At 37.6% G+C, this 19,716-nt stretch overlaps 1 protein-coding gene and 1 pseudogene across 9 annotated transcripts in view; both read left to right on the top strand.

Annotated features, from left to right (window-relative positions):
- Window positions 1–19,716, top strand: part of Mgat4a (alpha-1,3-mannosyl-glycoprotein 4-beta-N-acetylglucosaminyltransferase A) — a 121,139-nt gene that overhangs the window by 89,311 nt on the left and 12,112 nt on the right. For all 9 annotated transcript variants that reach the window (XM_020179204.2, XM_074050327.1, XM_074050321.1 and 6 more), the window contains 6 exons: window positions 8,917–9,031; window positions 10,570–10,700; window positions 12,246–12,353; window positions 12,466–12,659; window positions 16,859–16,937; window positions 18,245–18,311. In XM_020179204.2, coding sequence (XP_020034793.2) covers window positions 8,917–9,031; window positions 10,570–10,700; window positions 12,246–12,353; window positions 12,466–12,659; window positions 16,859–16,937; window positions 18,245–18,311 — 694 coding nt within the window. The remainder of the gene's footprint in view (window positions 1–8,916; window positions 9,032–10,569; window positions 10,701–12,245; window positions 12,354–12,465; window positions 12,660–16,858; window positions 16,938–18,244; window positions 18,312–19,716) is intronic.
- Window positions 2,950–3,071, top strand: LOC141415316 (U11 spliceosomal RNA; annotated as a pseudogene).

Genomic DNA, 19,716 nt, shown 5'->3' with positions numbered 1-19,716 from the left:
CTCTGTACCCACCAAGACATTAATCCACCCTCCCACCTGCCCAGTGTCTGTAGTTATCACCTCTCTACTTTCTGTTTCTGATTTTTACTGTTTTAGATAATTCATATGAATGGAACCACACATTCATATTCTTTAGTTCTTTAGTGATGGACAAATATTTATTTTGTTTAGTGTGTCCTCAAGGTTCGTCCATATTGTAGCATGTGACAGGATTCTCTTCATTTTAAGGTTGTATAATACTCCATTGCCTTTGTGTAACAGATTTTCTTTATTCATTCATCTAATGATGGACATCCGAGCTACTGCCATCTCTTGACTGTTGTGGATAATGTCATGAGTGTGAATACACATATGTCTTGGAAGTCCAGCTTGCAATTCTTTTGTATATATACCTAGAAGTGGGGTTGCTGGATTATATGATAGTTCTGTTTTAACTTTTTGGGAACCTCTGTCCTGTTTTCTGTAGTGGCCATGCCATTTTACATTCCTGCCAAGACTGCATAGGGTTCCATTTTCTCTAAATCCTTTTCATCGCATTATTTTCTGATGTTTTAATAGTGGTCATCCTAATAGGTGTACGATAACATCTTCTTGTGGTTTGATTTTCATTTCTTTTGTGGTTAGTGATTTTGAGCATCATTTCATGTGTTTGCCATTTGTATATCTTCTTGAAGAAATGTTTATTCAAGTCCATGGGATCATTTTAAAATTGAGTTGTTTGACTTTTTGTTATTGAGTTGTTTAAACATTCTGGGTAACAACTCTTTATCAGATATATGATTTGCAATTATTTTCTCCAGTTCTGTGTGTTGCCTTTTAACTGTGTTGCCTTGTAACTGTGTTACAACAGAAGTTTGTAAGTTTTTGTTGGTTTATTAGTTTTTGAGACAGTCTTGCTGTGTAGCCCAGACTGACCTTGAGCTCTCAATCTTCCTTCTCAGCCTTATGAGAGCTACAATTACAGATGTGTACTACTATGCCTAGTTAAAGTTTATAAGTTTAGCATGGTCTTACCTGGTTTTGTTTTCTATGCTTTTGGTATCATATCCAAGACATCATTGTCAAATCCACTGTCCTGAAGTTTTATTCTAGGGGATCTTATAATTTTAGCTCTCTAGTTTAAATTTTTAATCCATCTCGAGTTGATTTTTGTATATGGTGTAAAGTGTAGGTCCAACTTCATTCTTTTGCATGTAAATATCCAATTTTCCTGGCATCGTTTGTTGAAGAGACTGTCCTTTCCACATTGTGTATTTTGGGCACCCTTGGGGACAACCATCTGACCATATGAAATGGGTCATTTCTGGACTCCCTATTCTATCTGACTGATCTGCATATCTGTCTTTATGCCAAGCCACACTGACTTTATTACCATTGCTTATGGAATGTTTGAGACTAGGTAGTGTGAGGCTCCAACTTTGTTCTATTTCAAGATTGTTTGACTATTTGGAGTCACTTGGGGTTTCATACAAATGTAAGGATTTTTTTTTTCCATTTCTGTGAAAAATGCCATGATGATTTTGATAAGGATTGCATTAAATACTTTCCATGGTATGGCCATTTTAAGTCTTACCATCCATAAACAAAGATATTTTTCCATTTATTTTTATTTTCTTTAATTTCTTTCTTTTCCTTTTTGAGACAGAGTCTTGATATAGTGCAGGCTGGCCTTGAACTCGCTATGTAGCCAAAGCTGGCCTTATACTTAAGATCATTTTGCCTCCCCTTTCTGAGTGCTGGGATTACAAGCACCATGCCCAGTCTCTTCTTTGATTTCTTTTAATAATGTTTATAGTTTTCATTGTACAAGTCTTTTTACTCCCTTGACTAGATTTACTCCTAAGTGTATTATGCTTTTGATGCAATAGTAAATAGAATTTTTTTCTTAATTGTTTTTGCATTGGTCATTGTTAAGTGGATAGAAATATGATTGACTTTGTGTGTTGATTTTGTGGGGGCAGGACTGGGGTGTGAACTCAGGGCCTCATGCTTGCTAGGTAGACACTCTACCACTTGAGCCACTTCCCCAGCTGTGTGTTGATTTTTGTGTCCTAAAACTTACTGAAATCAACTACTATATGTAGTAATTTTATGGATTCATATAACAGCATGTGATCCATGAATAATGATAAGTTTACTTCTCTTCTACTTTAAATGCCCAGTATTTTGTTGATTAGTAGTGGCCAAAATGGGCTTCCTTGCCTGTTCCTGATCCTAGAGAGAGAAAACTTGTTTTGATTTTTGATTTCATGGTAAAGCTGGCCTTACAGCTTTAAAGCTTGGAAGTGTTCCCTCTGCTTCAGTTCTATGAAAGAGTTTGAGGAAGACTAGTGTTAATTCTCCTTTAAATGTTCACCGAATTCTTCAGTGAAAAGTTCTCTGGTCCTGGGTTTCTCTTTAGTAGGAGGTTTTATTGTTGTTGTTGTTTTTTAATTGCTGTTTCAATCTCTTGTAACTATGTTTAATTTTTAATTTCTCCATGATTCATTCTTGGTAAATTATTTGTTTCTAGGTGTTTATCCATTTCTTCTACTTTATCCAGTCAGGCTCTTACAATTCTTTTATTTAAGTGCTATCAGTTGTAATGTCTTCTCTTTCATTTCTAATTTTAGTTGAATACCCTCTCTTAGAAAAATCCTTTCTTCCTTCTTTTCTGGTTCCATTGATTTTTATGATGATATATTTTGATTCTCTTCTTATTTCCCATTGTGAGTATTCTATAGATGTTTTCTTTATGCTATATGCAGTTATATATAACATCTTAAAGTTGTAGCAGTCTATTTAAAACTGATACTCTGACTTCAAACCATATAAAATCTCTACTTTTTTAATATCTGTCTCCTGCTCCCACTTTGTTATTGATCACACCAGTTGGTTCTTTTTAGATTACATATCCATTATAAAGATTTGTAATTACTTTGTATGGCTTTTAAAGTCCTATTCCAGATTTAAATGTGTTGTGAGTGGCATGAGTAAGGTAACTCAGTTGTTCTTGTGGAATCAACAAGAGATTTCAGAAGCATAACTTTTTGGTAGATGAACAGCTGGCGACCTTTGGTTCCAGTGTTCCTACTCTGAAAAAAAAGTGACTTGTGTACCTGCATTAACTTGCTACAGGATTCTGTATTGTCTTTGTATTTACATTCACCAGGGATTTTTATATATTTTTTGCTATTTTTCATCCTTTTGCTTCAAGATGGAGGATTCCCTTCAGCAATAAGGCAGGAAGAATGATGGTGATGAACTCACCCAGCTTTTGTTTATCTGGGAAAGCCTTAATTTTTAAAAAAATTTTTGAATGACAGATTTTGCTAGATATGTATTCTTGGTGAATAGGTTGTTTTGATTTTATCATTTTTAATGTACTGTCATACTTTGTCCAGCCTGCAAGGTTTCTGCAGACAAATTTGCTGATAGGGCTGGGCCAGGGTGGCACATGCCTGCAATCCCAGATACTCTAGAGGAAGAGAGAGGAGGATCATGGCTGGAGGCTGGCCCAGAAGAAAACAGGACCCGGACCCCATCTGAAAAACAAACTAAAAGCAAAAGGATTGGGAGTATGACTTAAGTGGTAAAGTGGTTGCTGAACAAGCACAAAGCCCTGAGTTCAACCCTTACTACTCCCCGCCCCCACCCCCACCCCCCAAAAAAGTGTGCTGATAACCCAATAATTCTCGGGTCACCTTTCTCTTGCTTTCAATAGTCTTTCTTTTTCTGTGACTTTCGACTGCTTACGTGTGATGTTTCTTGTGTAGGTGTCTTTAGATTTATCATAGTGGAGTTCTTTGGGCTTATGGAACTGACATATCCATCTTCAGCCATTATTTCTTCAAATAGGTTCTTTTCCTCCTTCTTGAAGTGATACATGTGTGTTGATTCTGCTTTGTGGTGCTCAGAGGTCTCCTCTGCTGTCTTTATTTTTCTTTTTGCTTCTTGCTCCTCTGCATCATTCATTTTGAAAGTTCTGTCTTCAGATTTGCTGATTCTTTTGCCTGGCCAGGTCTTGCTGCTCAGTAACTGAAGTGTTCAGTTCAGGTTTTGTATTCCTCAGTTCTAGTTTCTGTATGATTTTCCTTCTTAATTTCAGTCTCTGCTGATATTCTCACTTTAGTCATGTGTCATTTTTCCTGATTTCATTTAGTTGTCTATTTGTGCTCTTTGTAGTCCACCAGGTACCTTTGTGATGGTGTCTTTTGTTGTTATTTGATAGGAGATTTGGGTATTTGAAAATTCAGCCACCCTCACCAATTTTTGCAGTCTGACATTCTACAGAAATTACTCCTTCCAGTAATCTTAGCAAGAGATTTTTGACCATTTTGAGCCTTTTCTGGGGCCCTGTCCTCTCTGGTGGTTTGCTGTTTTCTACTCTGGTGCTTCCCCTGCTGTCAGCAGGCAATACTGAGGCCTCGCTGGGATTGTAGTAAATCACAGTGCTGGGACGCCACCTAGTGTCTGTCTTTGTACTGCAGCATCTGGTGCTAATTGGTATTCTTGGCCTCCAATTCGCACCCTGTTCCTGTCCTGCTTTTTTAAGCAAGACAGAAACTAGTCCCTTGAATATACCCCCAAAAGTCAAATATACTCAATGTTTGACTACTCCTTTCTTTTCCCAGGGAGAACTCAGAAGTTATGTGCTTCTTCCCAGTCATGCTGTACCATCCCCAAGGGCAGGGATCTGTCTATTGAAAGCTCTGATTTTAAAACCATGCCTCTTTGGGAAGAAGTGTCTGGAGTTTCCTATCCCACTGTCTTCCTGATGTCTAAAATAACAGGGTCATGCTGTACATAACTGCCTAATAACTTGTTTTATTGTCACTTATATTGTAGGTACTGTTAAATGCCATAAATATAGATTAATATTATTTTCAAGTCGTTTCTTAAAGTATAATTATTCAGGTATCGTAATTACCTATTGTTGATCATTTAGATTATTTCTAAGTTTTCAGTTGTTCCAAAGATGAACTCAATGAATTTTCTTAAAATTACTGTATTTGCCCAAAAATTGTACTCCAGGAAAGAGGAAGTTGGTTTGTATTTCATATTAAGTCGTACATTTTGTACAGTTTTCTCAATGAGTTTATTGTGATCTAGCTACAAAGTATCAGTCATAAAAAGTATTACCCAGGAAGTCCTCAGATTATGTTAGTTTTGAATGTTTACTTTTTTCTTTTTTATTATCATATAGTGTGCAGAGGGGTTTCATTGTGATATTTCCGTACATGCATGTTATGTACTTTGATCAAATTCAGCTCCTCTGTTACTCTTTCTAATTCCCCTTTTAAAACAGCTTATAATGGTTCTCATTAGCCCATGTTCATACGTGCATATGAAGTTACTTTGGTTATGTTCATCCTTCCCTAAACCCGCTCCTTTCGCTCTCCCCCCGGTTCTTGTCCCCACAATCCTCCTTTTATACTCATGTCATTTTTTTTTTTTAGTTCTAGATATTTTTGAATGTTTATAAAGCAGTCACCTGGGAAAATCTGGGGAGTGAGGAAGCAAAGGAATTTGCCCCAGATTTCATAGTTGTCTTGTAGGGATGTGACTTCATAGTTGCATGTGGGGGGACTTATCATACCCAAGATTTCTAGAGAGTGATTGTGGACTGAAAATGTAGCTCAGTGATAAAGCATTTGCCCAGCACACTTAAAACCCTGTGTTGCATTCCCAGCACTGGAAAAAAAAAAAGTGCTGGGAACAGGTTATTTGGAGTCATCAAGGACATACACCTGCAGGGAAAGGAAACACCAGCTCTCCTAGCTATGCCTGTGGCTTGAATGAAATTTCCAGGGATGGCCTCAAACGGTGCTTCATTGCACATGACTTGGAGTTGGAGACAGCCTTGTGGAAAGCTGTGAGGGCACTCGGTCACTTGGCAGGGGTACTGTGGACACCTTGCTGTATCACATAATGAGATACATTGTGCTGGGGGACTCCACCCATAATGCTGAGATTAACAGTGGCTTCCAGGTGCCAGCCCTCAGCTCTCCATGACAAGCTCCCAAGCTGCCACTGCTTATGACTTCAGCACCATTGCTTATGCTCACTTAGGTCAGTTATTTCCGTAGAGGGTTCCAAGTGGCAATTTTCTAATTCCGTAATTTTCTAATGCTCTCTGAAGCTAAGTTCTCACATAAAGAATTTCCCACCGTAACTATTTAGTTGCCTGATTCATTAAGAAAAGGCATAATAAATTTTTAGTTCTTTGTCCTTATTTATTAATTTTAAGAATAAATACCCTAACAATATCCAGTAGTGGCCCTTTTAAAGATACCATTGTGGACTCATGAATTTTGAAATTATAATTGATTTGCATCAACCCATTGCAGTCATTATTCCAATGGGAGCGTCTTCAAATTGGCTCTTGTGTTCTTTCTAAGTAAGTCCAGTAATCCTCGATCACTTCTTTGCTGACTGGCATGTCTTGTTCATTTCCTAACCTCAGATCTAGAATCTGTCACTTCTCTAAGGAGCCCTGCTCCTCTTACAGGCTGTGGTGTGCAGGAGCACTGTCTTGGCACTTGGGTTGCTTGTTGCTGTCTTATTCTCTTTGCTTCAAGGACCTATAGCAAAGCAAGAGTTATTTTGCTTTTCAGAGGAAAAAAACTCTACAAGTTTGTATTGATATTTCCAATTAAGATATAAGATTATAGGATTTTTACTTAAATTTATATATATATATATATATATATATTTCTTTTTCTCTTATATTGAAATGTCTTGGTTTTTATTAACATTGTCCTGAAAACACAATTCTTTCATTCTTTAGTATACCTAAAATAGTTTTAGAATATAAATATAAATAAAATATAAATATAAATGTCACTCTTAACAATGAGTACTGAATGCAATTTAAACTTTCTTTGTGCTTTTTCCATTAGAATATATCTTTATATCAATATATAATCTTATATATTATATAAGATATAATATCTTTGATTTTATCAATATATAATCAAAGTCCCACATATAAAAGTCACCTGAGTAATTATCCTGTGTGGCCATGCCACTAACTTGAAACAAAATGTGATCCATTTGTTTTGATTTGCTGTGGAAAACAACATTTCAAAAAAAATTTGTATAAAGCAAGATGCATTCACAGAAATCTCACTTTTATCCCTGTTCCTTCATGGTGTTTCTGCCCTTCATCATGGGTATCCATATTATTTTTATCTGGAGATTGGATGTCAAGGGAATTATTCTGTGCTTAAAAAGCCTGTCTCAAAAGGTTATACACTGTATATTTTCATTTATAGTTCCATTTGTATATCTTTTTCTTTTTTTTTGAGACAGGTCTCATGTAGCTCAGGTTAGCTCAGGCTTGCTATGTAGCCCAGGCTAGCCTCAAACTTGAGAACTTCCTGAGTGCTGGGCTTAGAGGCATATGTCACCAGACCCAATTATATAACATTCTTCACCTGACAAAACTGTGGAGATGGAGAGCAGTTACTACTCTCTAGAGGTGGGGAAGTAAGTAAGGGAGGGGCTATGTGTGGACAAATAGGCACTGCAAAGGATCCTTGGGATGGGACTCTTCTGTGTCCTTACTGTGCTGGTAGTCACAGAATCCACATGTGGCAAGATGCATAGAAACACACACACCCACACACATACACACCACTCACTGTAGAAAGACTGATGCCATTTGAATTATGGAAAGGAATTGTATCTGAGTGAGTTTACTGGCAGAGATGCTGCCCTGTCATGATGTAGAAGGGTGTTATGTTGGAGGAACTGGGTGATAGGCATTCAGGATTTCTCTCTCTTGGTTCTTACAACTGCATATGAATTGACAATTAACTTAAAAAGCTTTTTGTAAAGTGACATTGATGAGACAGAGTGGGACAAAGCAATTTTACTAATTTAATTATCAAATGTGAGTTAGCAGAAATTAGTGTACTAGGGTTTTAAATAGGCTTTAGACTTCTCTGGTGGTAGATCATCTTTCTGGGTATAGTCAGCAGACACTGAGGCTTGAATGTAGGCATCTCTTCTTTCAGAAAGCAAAGTTAAATGCCTGTGTGTCTGTGCTGTGTCTGTTCTGCTCTTGCCCTCCTCCAGACTTTGAGGATGTAAAACATGTCTTTCCTGTTTCCTGATGTACCCCAGTGTTTAGGTACAATGTCTCAAAAAAGAGTTGGCAAATCCATCAATTCATACCTTTACAAATACTGCTGCTATTTCTTCACACATAATAAGAAGAAAGCTTGCAGCACTTGATACATGAAAAATCACACTAATAAAACTAATAAAATTACTTAGGTGAAGAGAAATGATAAAGTGAGACTAAGAAGATGAAAAGTTTTCTTAGGATATTAAAATACATCTGTGGTTTTAAAATCTGATAAAGAACTAGGATATAGCTCAGTGGTAGAGCACCTACCTAGCATGCACAAGGTCCTGGGTTCTAGTTCCAGCACCACATGAAAGATAGGGAGGGAATGGGAACTTCATATGTGAGTACAGAAGGTGCGCACAGAATGCACACACAACCTTTCATGATGGTCACTTATCTAGCCGTGTAGAAGGTGGAAAAAGGAAGTGTGGCTGGCTTTTTTTGAACTCCTGACTAGGTACATGTTTATGTAAAAAAGCAAAAAAAAAATTTTAAATGCCTGCAAAAAGTATTTTTCTTTAAGAGACAAAAAGATAGTGGGAAATCTCCTTGAACACAATAAAAGGTGCAAAAAGTAGTAATTCATGGGATATTATTGTGGTTTACTTGACCTGCGGAGTGTCTTTCATTTTATTTCCCTTCTTCCTTTAAGTAACATGTTTTTATATTTTTTTCCTGGTTTGGGGCTATTCTTCTCTCAATTTTCATGATGAAAATATGCTTCAGTTTTTCTATAATAATGTCTTTCTATCAACATCTCTCCTCTTTTGATTTATTAATTATTGTTCAATTTTCTCTAGCTTGAAGATGATATTATTGTCAAACAGAATTATTTTAATACTATAAAAAATTTTGCACTTCAACTCTCTTCTGAAGAATGGATGATTCTAGAGTTTTCCCAACTGGGCTTCATTGGTAAGAAAATTGTCTGATTTCTCCACTTTTCAAAAATAACTGAGTCTTAGAATCTTAAAACAATTGCTTTTTCTGTTCTTAAGTTGTCCATCTTCCTATGGAAATGGATTAGTTTTGAGGAAAATTTAACTTAGGTAAACCTCTTTGTATGAAATGCAGAAAGTAAACCCGAGATAGAATCTGGAGGCTTCTAAGGTGTGGTTTTTCCTCTAGAGAGCTACACAGTGCAGCCATTGTCCTGGGACACATATGATCTCATCTTCTAGCTCCTTCAGGCTGTTCCTTATCAAAAGATTGGGAACTTTGAGGAAGAATACCATGGAAAGGTGTCTTCTGTGAATTCCTGGTATTTCATGCAGTGCCTGAAGTTCTCATTCAGTACTTTTTATATGTTTCTTTCATTAACTAGTTAGAATGCTCACTTAAGGCCTTTTCTGAGCTAATGTTCCTAAATTAGTCAATGAAAAGGATATATTTAAAGTTGAAGAACTGAAGGAAGTTTATGGGTTTTTTTTTTCTTTTAGTTTATGGATTTTTAAAAAACACTCAGAAGTTGTGTGTAGTGGCACATTCCTGGAATCCCAGTTACTCTGGAGGCGGAGGTGGGAGGACAACACAAATATGAGAAAATATTTTATGTGAAAATATTAAAAGCAAGAGGACTAGGACATGGCTGAAGTGGTAGAGCACTTGCCTAACAAGCATGATGCCGATACCAACAAAAAAAGGACTCAGAAGCCTGGCCTGGTAGTACATACATGCCTGTAATCCCAGCACTTTGAAGGTAGCAAGAAAACCAAATGTTGGGAATGTAGCTTGGTGGTTAGAGTGCTTGCCTAGGATCTGAAAAGGTTCTGGGTTCGATCCCAGCACTACAAAACAGCAAAACAAAACAAAAAGAGACAACCAAACAGGCAAACACACACATACACACACACACATGCACAATACACACAAAACCTAAAAAAGTAAAAACATGCTTCACAGTACTGTGTTTTAAAAATACTTCCTAAAGTACTTTAAAAAGTTAAATGTTAGTGCTGGAGATGTAGCTCAGTGATAGAACACTTGCTTAGCATTGTGTGAGTCCCTGGGTTCAATCCTAGCACTTTAAAAAAAAAAAAGGCTCAGCCTCTGACTTTTGGGGGTTTTATTTGTTGTTGTTTTGGTTTTTGCATTTATTGATTTAAAGATTTTTTTTAACCTAAACCTGTCAAGTTCCTTTATTTATGGGAAGTATCTAGTAAGATGTAGAAAAGCACAACAAAACAAAACAGCTGATTTGCTGTTTTACTCCTTTGAGCCAGCAGTCTATGATAGGTTTTGTAATAGTGTCAGAGTTCACTACTTCTGCCTATCCCCGGCGACGCTGGAGAGAATGTTTCACTAAAGCAAGTTCGTTTGCATTTAAGAATTACTAGTGGTGACTTACAGTTGAAAGCATACGCTTGCAGGCATTTAGTGCACAGATTTCACCTAGGTAAGCTGTTTGACCATTGCTTCTTTATTGCCACTGTTGACCGGGAATATCTTTTCAGGTAAAATGTTTCAAGCGCCAGACCTCACTCTGATCGTAGAATTCATATTTATGTTCTATAAAGAGAAACCCATTGACTGGCTCTTGGATCACATTCTCTGGGTGAAAGTCTGCAACCCTGAAAAAGATGCAGTAAGTGAATCCTTGTGAGAGTGGAGGGGGCTGCCTTTCCAGATTCCACTCATGAAGGTGACTTTTAGGCAACCGGATTTTGCCAGTGAATGGTTAGATTAGGCAGTTGAAAGAATACAGTGTTTCCTCTTAATGTTTCCAATGCTCATCTTCTTTCTGGAGCTGATATGCAAATTTCCAACGTTAGAATGACTTTTGAATAGCGGAAAATCCCTTAAAGTAGAGAAGCCTTTGCCTGTCAGTGGCCTTTCTCTAAACTGCTGGCAAATGTTGATCATGTCTTCAGGCTTTGTTAGAAGATTCTGGTGCCACTGGCTATATGGATATTTATCAGACCTGGGTATTTCAGTTTGTTTCTTCCTATTCTCTGTCACCTTTCTGTTTTTGAATACTTTGGGGGACAATATCAGACCTTAACATAACTGAACATAAAGAATAAAATAGAAGTACTATTTTATGCTAAAATCATGACAAGTTACAGTATTTTCAGTGTATTACTTATAAGGAACATAGCTATATGCTTACTTTTGGGATGATGGTGGCATGAATGTAGGTGAATGGAAATGTTGCTTTCATCATTCAGACAGCACATTATTTCCAAAGAAATATTACTGCAAAAAATAATTAGAAAGCCTTGCATGGTGGTACACGCCTGGAATCCTAGTACTCAGGAGGTTGAGGCAGTAGGATTGCAATTTCAAGGCCAGTTTAGGCTACATAGGAAGACCTTGTCTCAACAAAATTTAAGTAACACAGTGTGTGGTGGCTCACATCTATAATCCTAGCTACTTGGGAGGTAGAGATCAGAGGATTGTGTTTTAAGGCCAGCCCAGGGGAAGCTCAAATAGGATCATGATCCATGTCATCTCAGGCATAGAGCAAAATACCAGGCATATCTCAAGTGCTGCTTAGCAAGTGTGAGGCCCTGAATTCAAACTGAAAAAAAAAAGGAAGGAGTGAGATATGTTTCTTTGTCCAGTTTGATCGGTGCAGGAGGTCTGAGAGCACTGTGGATTTCTTGGTGTTCTGCAGCCATCACTCACCATGACTGAGACCTAGGACAGGTTACCATGTGACGGTGTCCCTTAACTGTGTTGAGATGGATTTATCTCTGGGACTTGTAGTATCATTTACTTCCTGGAAGTAAAGTTATTCCTTGTGTTTTCAAGTTGCATTCATGCAGTAAAATATGCCTTTTATTATGTATAGTTACTTCACTGTATTACCTGTTTAAAGATGTTTTGCATATTTCAAACAAGCCTGTAGTCCTGTAGTCTATAGTTTGCACATTCTGATCCTCAAAGTCAAATCTTCATTAACATGTCTTGAAAGATGGACCCTTCATTGTTGCCTTAGCTGTGCTTAATTTCTGGATCAGAGCCGTTTGTTAAGTAGGTAACCTCCTGGAGGACTGTAAAAAAACTTATGACTTGAATTTGTGTTTTCTTTTCAATATTGTTTTAATAGACTTTCTCATTTTTCCTGGTAAGGACAAGATTTCACTTTATTATGTAATAGTGAAATGATTTTTTTTTAAATGTTTAGAAACATTGTGACAGACAGAAAGCAAATCTGCGAATTCGCTTCAGACCTTCCCTTTTCCAACACGTTGGTCTACATTCGTCACTATCGGGAAAAATTCAAAAACTCACGGTTGGTGGTTTATTTTCTCATGGATGTACAATTTGTAATTCAGTGTCTAACTGTGACTTTTATTGATAAGCCACATGTTATTTAGTGCATCTGTGTCCTTCTTTCCACCTAGGACAAAGATTACATGAAACCATTACTTCTCAAAATCCATGTAAACCCACCTGCAGAGGTATCTACTTCCTTGAAGGTTTACCAGGGACACACTCTGGAGAAAACTTACATGGGAGAAGATTTCTTCTGGGCTATCACCCCAACAGCTGGAGACTACATCTTGTTTAAATTTGACAAGCCAGTCCATGTAGAAAGGTTGGTGACTGTTGATACATATTTGATCTTGGACTTCATATTCGATGTGGTTTATGATAGAATGGTTTTGTGTGTAACAGATGTGAAGAAGACAGTGGTTCTCACGGTGCTGGGTTATGAATTACATTTGATACAGCAGATTAATAAAAATGAGCATGTTTTCAGATGTGGTGTCACATTTGCCTCTCCCTCCCGAGCAGCTAGGATCACAGGTGTGAGCCACTGGTGCCTGGCATGACAATGCTCTTATCCTAGAATATCCTTTACAATTTGAAAACTAGTTGATAAGACCAGCAATTTGGTTGAAATGACATATTTTACAGCTTTTGACTCTTCCTAGTCAATAGTTTTGCAAATGCTGGATAGTTTTAATACACCACTGAGGAATTTACAATCTTGTTATGACTTTAGCATGCACGTTCATTTTATAAAAAATTTTATTCTCCATTTTAAATTAATTAATTACATTTAATAGTCATTCTGTCTTCAACCCTTGCTGAGTTTTGTGTGTTTCCCAGATTGTCTGTGGCATAATTAATAGAGTGCAGTTCACTTTCCTGTTGCATAGCTTAACCTGTTGTCAGCTTAGCCTGGTGCTAAGATGTCACCAGATGGTAGGCAATTTTTAGCTCCATTATAATCTTTGGGACTACCCATATATGATGACAACTAAAATACTGAGTGAAAGAAACATTTATCTAAATACACGTACTATGTGTGTTACTCTGTTTATTCATAGTCACAGAGGAAAGATGAAAAATAAACCTATCAAAGAAGCATATCAGATATATCAAATTATCTTTTAGGAAGTTTATGCTGGGTGATTTGGACAGCTATACCAACATAGAACCAGAGAAAGAAGTTGCTGACTATCCTTCGAAGAGTTAAGAAGTGACCTGTGGGTGTGTGGGATCTTGCTATCAGGGTTTAGAAGACTTATTTATAAAGAGGGGCTGGTCCTGTCATCCTGGGATGCTACTTGCCCACAGGGCCACCGGTAGCCACTGCTCTTCATGTGGGCACTGACTTCATACCTCGATCCTGCTTTGGATTCGTAATTCCCTCTCATGTTTAGCCTCAGTTTCCAGCTTCTAAATTGAACACAATTTTGGCTTTATTCAAGCTATGGTTAGAGCCTGTGATATTAAAGCTGGGAGACATTTGGAACTCAAACCTTGTGACCTGCTGTTTGTGGTAAAGTGAGGGGATTGAGGTCTCCCTGCCACACAGTGGGGAGGGGAGGTGGCAGACGACCCCAGCCCCCACCCCATCAGCTCTGCCCTGCTCTGGGAGCTCTTGGGGAATGTGGGTAAAATGGTAGTGTAAGAAGAGGTCCATTGACTTTGTATGTTTTTCTTGTATCCCGCTTCCTTGCTGAACTTATTAGTGTTACAGTTTTTTTTGTTGTTTTTTTTTTGGTAGATTCCTTGGAATTTTCTACTCAGACAATATTGTCATCTGCAAATAGGAACAGTTTTATTTCTACTTTTCCAACCTGTATGTCTTTTATTTCCTTTTCTTACCTTATTACACAGGCTAAAGCCTCTAGTACTGTGTTGAATAAAAATGGTGAAAGTGGGCATTCCTTCTTTGTTCTTGATCTTAGGGATAAAATAATATTCAGTCTTAGGCCATTAAGCACATACTAAGCTGTATGTTGTAAATATTTTGATAAATGCTTATTAACAAATTCAAGAAGTTCTCTGTTCCTAGTTTTCTGAGAGTTTTTCTTTTTATGAGTAGGTCTTGAATTTTGTCAGATTTAGTTTGATATCAGATAGCTTTCTAAAATTGGGAAGAATTGGGAATTTCTAAAGTTGGGAAGAGTTCTCCCTTTTGTTTTCTAGAAGAGATTGTGTAGAATTGGTATTAATTCTTGAAATGCTTTATAGAATTTTCTAGTGAATTCTCAAGCTCTGGTCTGGAAGATTACTTTTGGAGGAGTTTTCAAATTACAAATTCACTACTTAACAGTTGAAGTGCTATTCATGTGCTTCTAGTATTTTTTCAATTCTACTCTTTTTTTCCCCTCCCTTTTTAGAGACTCCAATGACATGGATGTTAGACTTTAGATATAGGCCTACAGGTTCCTGTGGCCCTCTTCATTGTTAAATTTCTGCCTTCACTGTATTCATCAGATTGAGTCGTTTATATTGATCTGTCTTCAAATGCATGGACTCTAGCCTGTGTCCCCTCCATTCTCCTGTTGAGCCCATCCATTGAGTTTTCCATTTTGGTTATTGTTTTTCTTTTATTCTTAAATTTCCATTTAATTCTCTTTTATATTTTTGTTTCTTTGTTGAGATGTTCTAATAGTTCATTTGTTTCAAATGTATTTATACTTGAGGCATTTTTATGATGGCTGCTTAGAAATCTTCAGATAATTCTAGCATTTCTGACATTTTTATGCTGATATCTACTAATTACCCTTATTAATTCAAGTTGAGAATTTCTTGTTTGTGGTATGATAAGTGATTTTCTATTGAAATCTGGACTTTTTGGATGTGGTGTTCAAGCAGACTGTGGATCTGCTTGAAAACTTTTTTATCTGGTTTTCTCCAACATGGCTTTGCAGACACAGAGGTAGTGTTGCCCTTTTTCTTTCAGGTGGGGTTAGCAGTTTAGTTCTCTGCTTGTGCTTTGTTGACCTCCAAGAGGGAAAAGGCTCCTTGTTGCTGCTGGATGGTGTGACAGTGCTGGTTCCAGTAGACCTATGCTGATGCCATCCTGGCTAAGAGGCACCAGAGGGCCTCCTACTTTCTCCATGTGTTCTCCAGTGACATCATTAGGCATGACCTGTTATTACCCACACACACCCTGGGTGGGGTGTTTCAGAATGGCCATGGTAGACGTCTAAACTCCCTACTCAGCCTTTGCAGGTGTGAGTGGGACTGGGGCTGCTTTTTCTTTTCCCTGTAGGGTTTGTCTGGAGCATCATGGTTATTGTCTAAAAATGTCATGTCTACTAGTCTACTCTTTTCCTGACCCTTTGGTGAGACAGATCAGGCTTTTTTGGAGACTTTTCTTGTCTGTTCCCTTGGCATTTCCAGGTTGCTGGCTTCTTCAGCTCCAAGTCTAGGGTGTATCATCTAAAAGAAAGCCTGCTCACCACCCTGTTGTTCATTGAATCCTAGGGTCCCTATCTGGTCTTCCTTTTCTCAGCCTTCCACAATCTTCTGATGTTTGTCTAATATAAAATGTCCAGGGTTTTGCTTATACTTAAAGGAATAGGGAGAAGTACCTGTACCTCACTTCCAGAAGTAGAAGTCCCAATGAGCAAGTTCTCAGAAAAAGAATCAGGAAAAAAAAAATTTTTATTATATGTGTATGTAAAATATGTATTTAGCAAATCAAAGAATCTGCTGACAAGTTTACATTTTGGAGATTAAATTTCTTTATAACCAACATTTTCACAGTAAACCCCTGTAAGTCCATATTTATACCTGGAAAATGAGGGCATATTTTTCATAGAACAAAGTTCTTCTGAAGTTGTAGTTACATATAATTTTTTTTAAAGTTTGCAGAAACATCCACCCTTTCTAGGACAAAGAAAAATCCTTTTGATTTCCATAATAAATTATTTATTAAGAGAGGAAAAAGCCAGAGGTATTTATCAATATAGAGATGAAATATGAAGAAAGTATTTTTAGACCATATCATATGAATTCATTATACAAAAATTTAAAATCATGAAGATTCAGGGGAAAAAAATAATAACCCCCAAGGCCACCATTGTGACCATATTTGCATACTTTTTTTTGGTAATTTTATGTACTTTCTGCTTTCAGTCATAGTCCATATGTAATTTTGTGCCTGTTCTTTTTCCATTGCAGTCTGTCATTGCAAGTCTTTGAACTTGCTAAGACTATTGGTTGTCTGAGCAAAACTTTCTCTGATACAGCAGTATTACATTGTAAACACATACTGCAGTTTTTTTTTCAGTCTCTTAGGTACATTGTTATGTTATGCAGCAAACATGCCAAGGAATTAACACATTGCTTAGGGCTTGCATCCTCCAGTTTTTAAGTTCTCGTCTACTGTTCAGAATTCATGCTGTAAACTTGCTACAAGTTCTAGTGTTGTCAACTTTGTATAATTAGAGTCTTATTTAGAAAAGCTTACTCTGATGTAAGGTCATTTTCTTGAATCTGTAAAATATAGTCTGACTCATTTTTAAATCTTTATATCTACATTTTCAGTTATTTGTTCCATAGTGGCAACCAAGAACATCCAGGAGACATTCTGCTAAATACAACTGTGGAAGTTTTGCCTTTTAAGGTATGACTACTTTTTCCTCTGACCTTTCCCTTAGAACTGATACTAGTGGACTCAGTTTGAGGCTGTTCTTGTTTTAAGAGATGAATGAAAATCTCATAATGTATTAGACTCCAGTGGTGAGTAATATTATTTTTTTTGAAATGTCAAATGCCTGGTATCAGTATAGCATTTATCTTCTTCATAGACAAAGCCTTCAGTTTGTTTTCTATTGGAAAATAATGTTGATGTTTATACTAGGATAAGAATCATCATGGGCTTGTAGCTTGACTCAAGTGATACAGTGCCTGCCTAGCAAGGGCAAGGCCCTAAGTTAAAACCCCAGTATCAAAAAAAACCCAAAAAACTCATTTTATTATGTCAGTATTGATTTGCTGTTTGTATTTTGAATCCTACAGTACCATATGGGCATTTTATTTATTTATTTTTTTTTACATTTTTATTTTATTTTATTTTTCCTTTTTCTTTTATTATTCATATGTGCCTACAAGGCTTGGTTCATTTCTCCCCCCTGCCCCCACCCCCTCCCTTACCACCCACTCCGCCCCCTCCCTCTCCCCCCTCCAATACCCAGCAGAAACTATTTTGCCCTTATTTCTAATTTTGTTGTAGACAGAGTATAAGCAATAACAGGAAGGGACAAGGGTTTTTGCTGGTTGAGATAAGGACAGCTATACAGGGCATTGACTCACATTGATTTCCTGTGCGTGGGTGTTACCTTCTAGGTTAATTCTTTTTTATCTAACCTTTTCTCTAGTACCTGTTCCCCTTTTCCTATTGGCCTCAGTTGCTTTAAGGTATCTGCTTTAGTTTCTCTGCGTTAAGGGCAACAAATGCTAGCTAGTTTTTTAGGTGTCTTACCTATACCCCTCCCTTGTGTGCTCTCGCTTTTATCATGTGCTCATAGTCCAATCCCCTTATTGTGTTTGCCCTTGATCTAATGTCCACACCATATGGGCATTTTAATGCCTGTTAATGAATACACAAAGTTAGTTTATTGGTATGTAAGGAAAACTTAGATTTTTGCAAGTTAATAAAATTCTTTTGTGTATTTTAAATAGAAAATAATGCTCTATTAAATTGATTTAGTCTTCATTTAACAACCATCAGTATATTCAGATTTGGATGATGGTTAAACGAAACAACTGTTACAGGTAAGTTTTTTAGGGTTCAAGACAGATAATGCCAATTCTCTTTTTAGAGACAGCTGTTTCACAATGTTTCATGTTTCACATAAATAGATACATTAATAACTTAGATTTGTTTCAAACAGAAGTAATTGTAGAATTAATAATTTCATTTTATTTTAGAGTGAAGGCTTGGAGATAAGCAAAGAAACCAAAGAGAAACGATTACAAGATGGCTATTTCAGGATAGGTAATACCTACTTTTGTAAAATGACCTTTGTTTTTCTGGACTTATTCCTAAAGTGACTTTAGATTATTTCTAGATGTTAAGCAGCTTGAAGATTACAATGACCTTGGTACTGCAAGTTTTGTTTGTCCCTGTGTTTAGTGCTTACTTGAATCATCTTGACCCAAGTAGGATTTCAGATGTTTCTCTATTTTGTGTGCCATTGGCCAATAGTGAGTGTGCCCTCTGCTGCCTCTTACTGGATGGACTTTGCTACACTTGTGGTCTCAGCTAACATCCTCATGTCACAATCTGGGCTTAGGGCTCTGCCTCCCTGAATGTCCCCTCTGTGTTGAGATGCCCACCGACATTGCCTCCTGGCAGCCATGTCAACATCTACTGAGCATCTGAAACCCAGGCATTTCTTAACTGGTCACCATGATTTTTTGCTCTCCCTGTTCATCTTGTCACCAAAGCCTAACCTTGGAAGTCACTCTGAACACCTCTCCCTTACTGTGCGAGTCCTGAGTCACCCTGTCTCTCTGAGGGTGTCATGTGCCCTCTGACTCTGTTTTAGAGCCAGAGAAGGGACCGCATTGACCTGTGTCAGAGCTACTGACACATAACCACCCTAAAAGGTAGATATGTCAGTATGGAACTGGTAAAAACATTAAAGACTTTCTGTTATCAGATTCCTTAGCCCCTGCCTACTTTCATGTCTTGTAACTTTCCTCTTATTCTTTTTTTATCTCCAGACCTGACATTGCTGTCCCCCTAATGAACACCCCATGCCTTTGTGTGCAGCCATGTCTGTTTCCTCTGCCCAAAATGGTCCATTGATCTCCTCCTGAAGAATGCTCTTCATCCTTTGTGTTAGTCAGCTTTCCATAGCTGCGACAAAGTACCTGAGAAAATCAATTTGTAGAGGAAAGGTTTATTTTGGCTCATAGTTTTGGAGGTTTCTGTCCATGGTTGGTCCATGAGGCAGCACCTCATGATGGGAGCACATGACAGAAGACTGTTCACCTCATTGTAACTGGGAAGCAAAGAGAGAAAGAAAAAGGGACTAGAGTCCCAATATCCCCTTTGAGGGCATGCCTCCAAATGGCCTAACTTCCTTCCACGAGGCCTTGCTATATTCTAACACCTCCAGTAGTTCCACAGGCTGGGTCCAAGCACATGGGCCTTTGAGGTACATTCCAGATCCAACTGTGGCATCCTTAATTGCCCAGTTTGGCTGTCCCTCCCTTTTGCCACACTATGTGCCTTTGCTGTGCAATCTGTTGTCTCATACCTACACTTTGTGCTCACCCTGGGGAGAGGGGTGTTCTCTCCCCTGAGTCTCCTGCAGTGAACTCAGGGCCTGTCATTTGGTTTACATGTATCCTGTGAATGATTATGCATTTTATCTTAGTGAAAACAAATCGGT

The sequence above is a fragment of the Castor canadensis genome, chromosome 12 (assembly GCF_047511655.1).
Source record: "Castor canadensis chromosome 12, mCasCan1.hap1v2, whole genome shotgun sequence".
In the NCBI taxonomy this organism is placed as follows: domain Eukaryota; kingdom Metazoa; phylum Chordata; class Mammalia; order Rodentia; family Castoridae; genus Castor; species Castor canadensis.
Note: the sequence above shows the minus strand (reverse complement) of the source record. Positions and strands in the feature narration are given on the sequence as shown.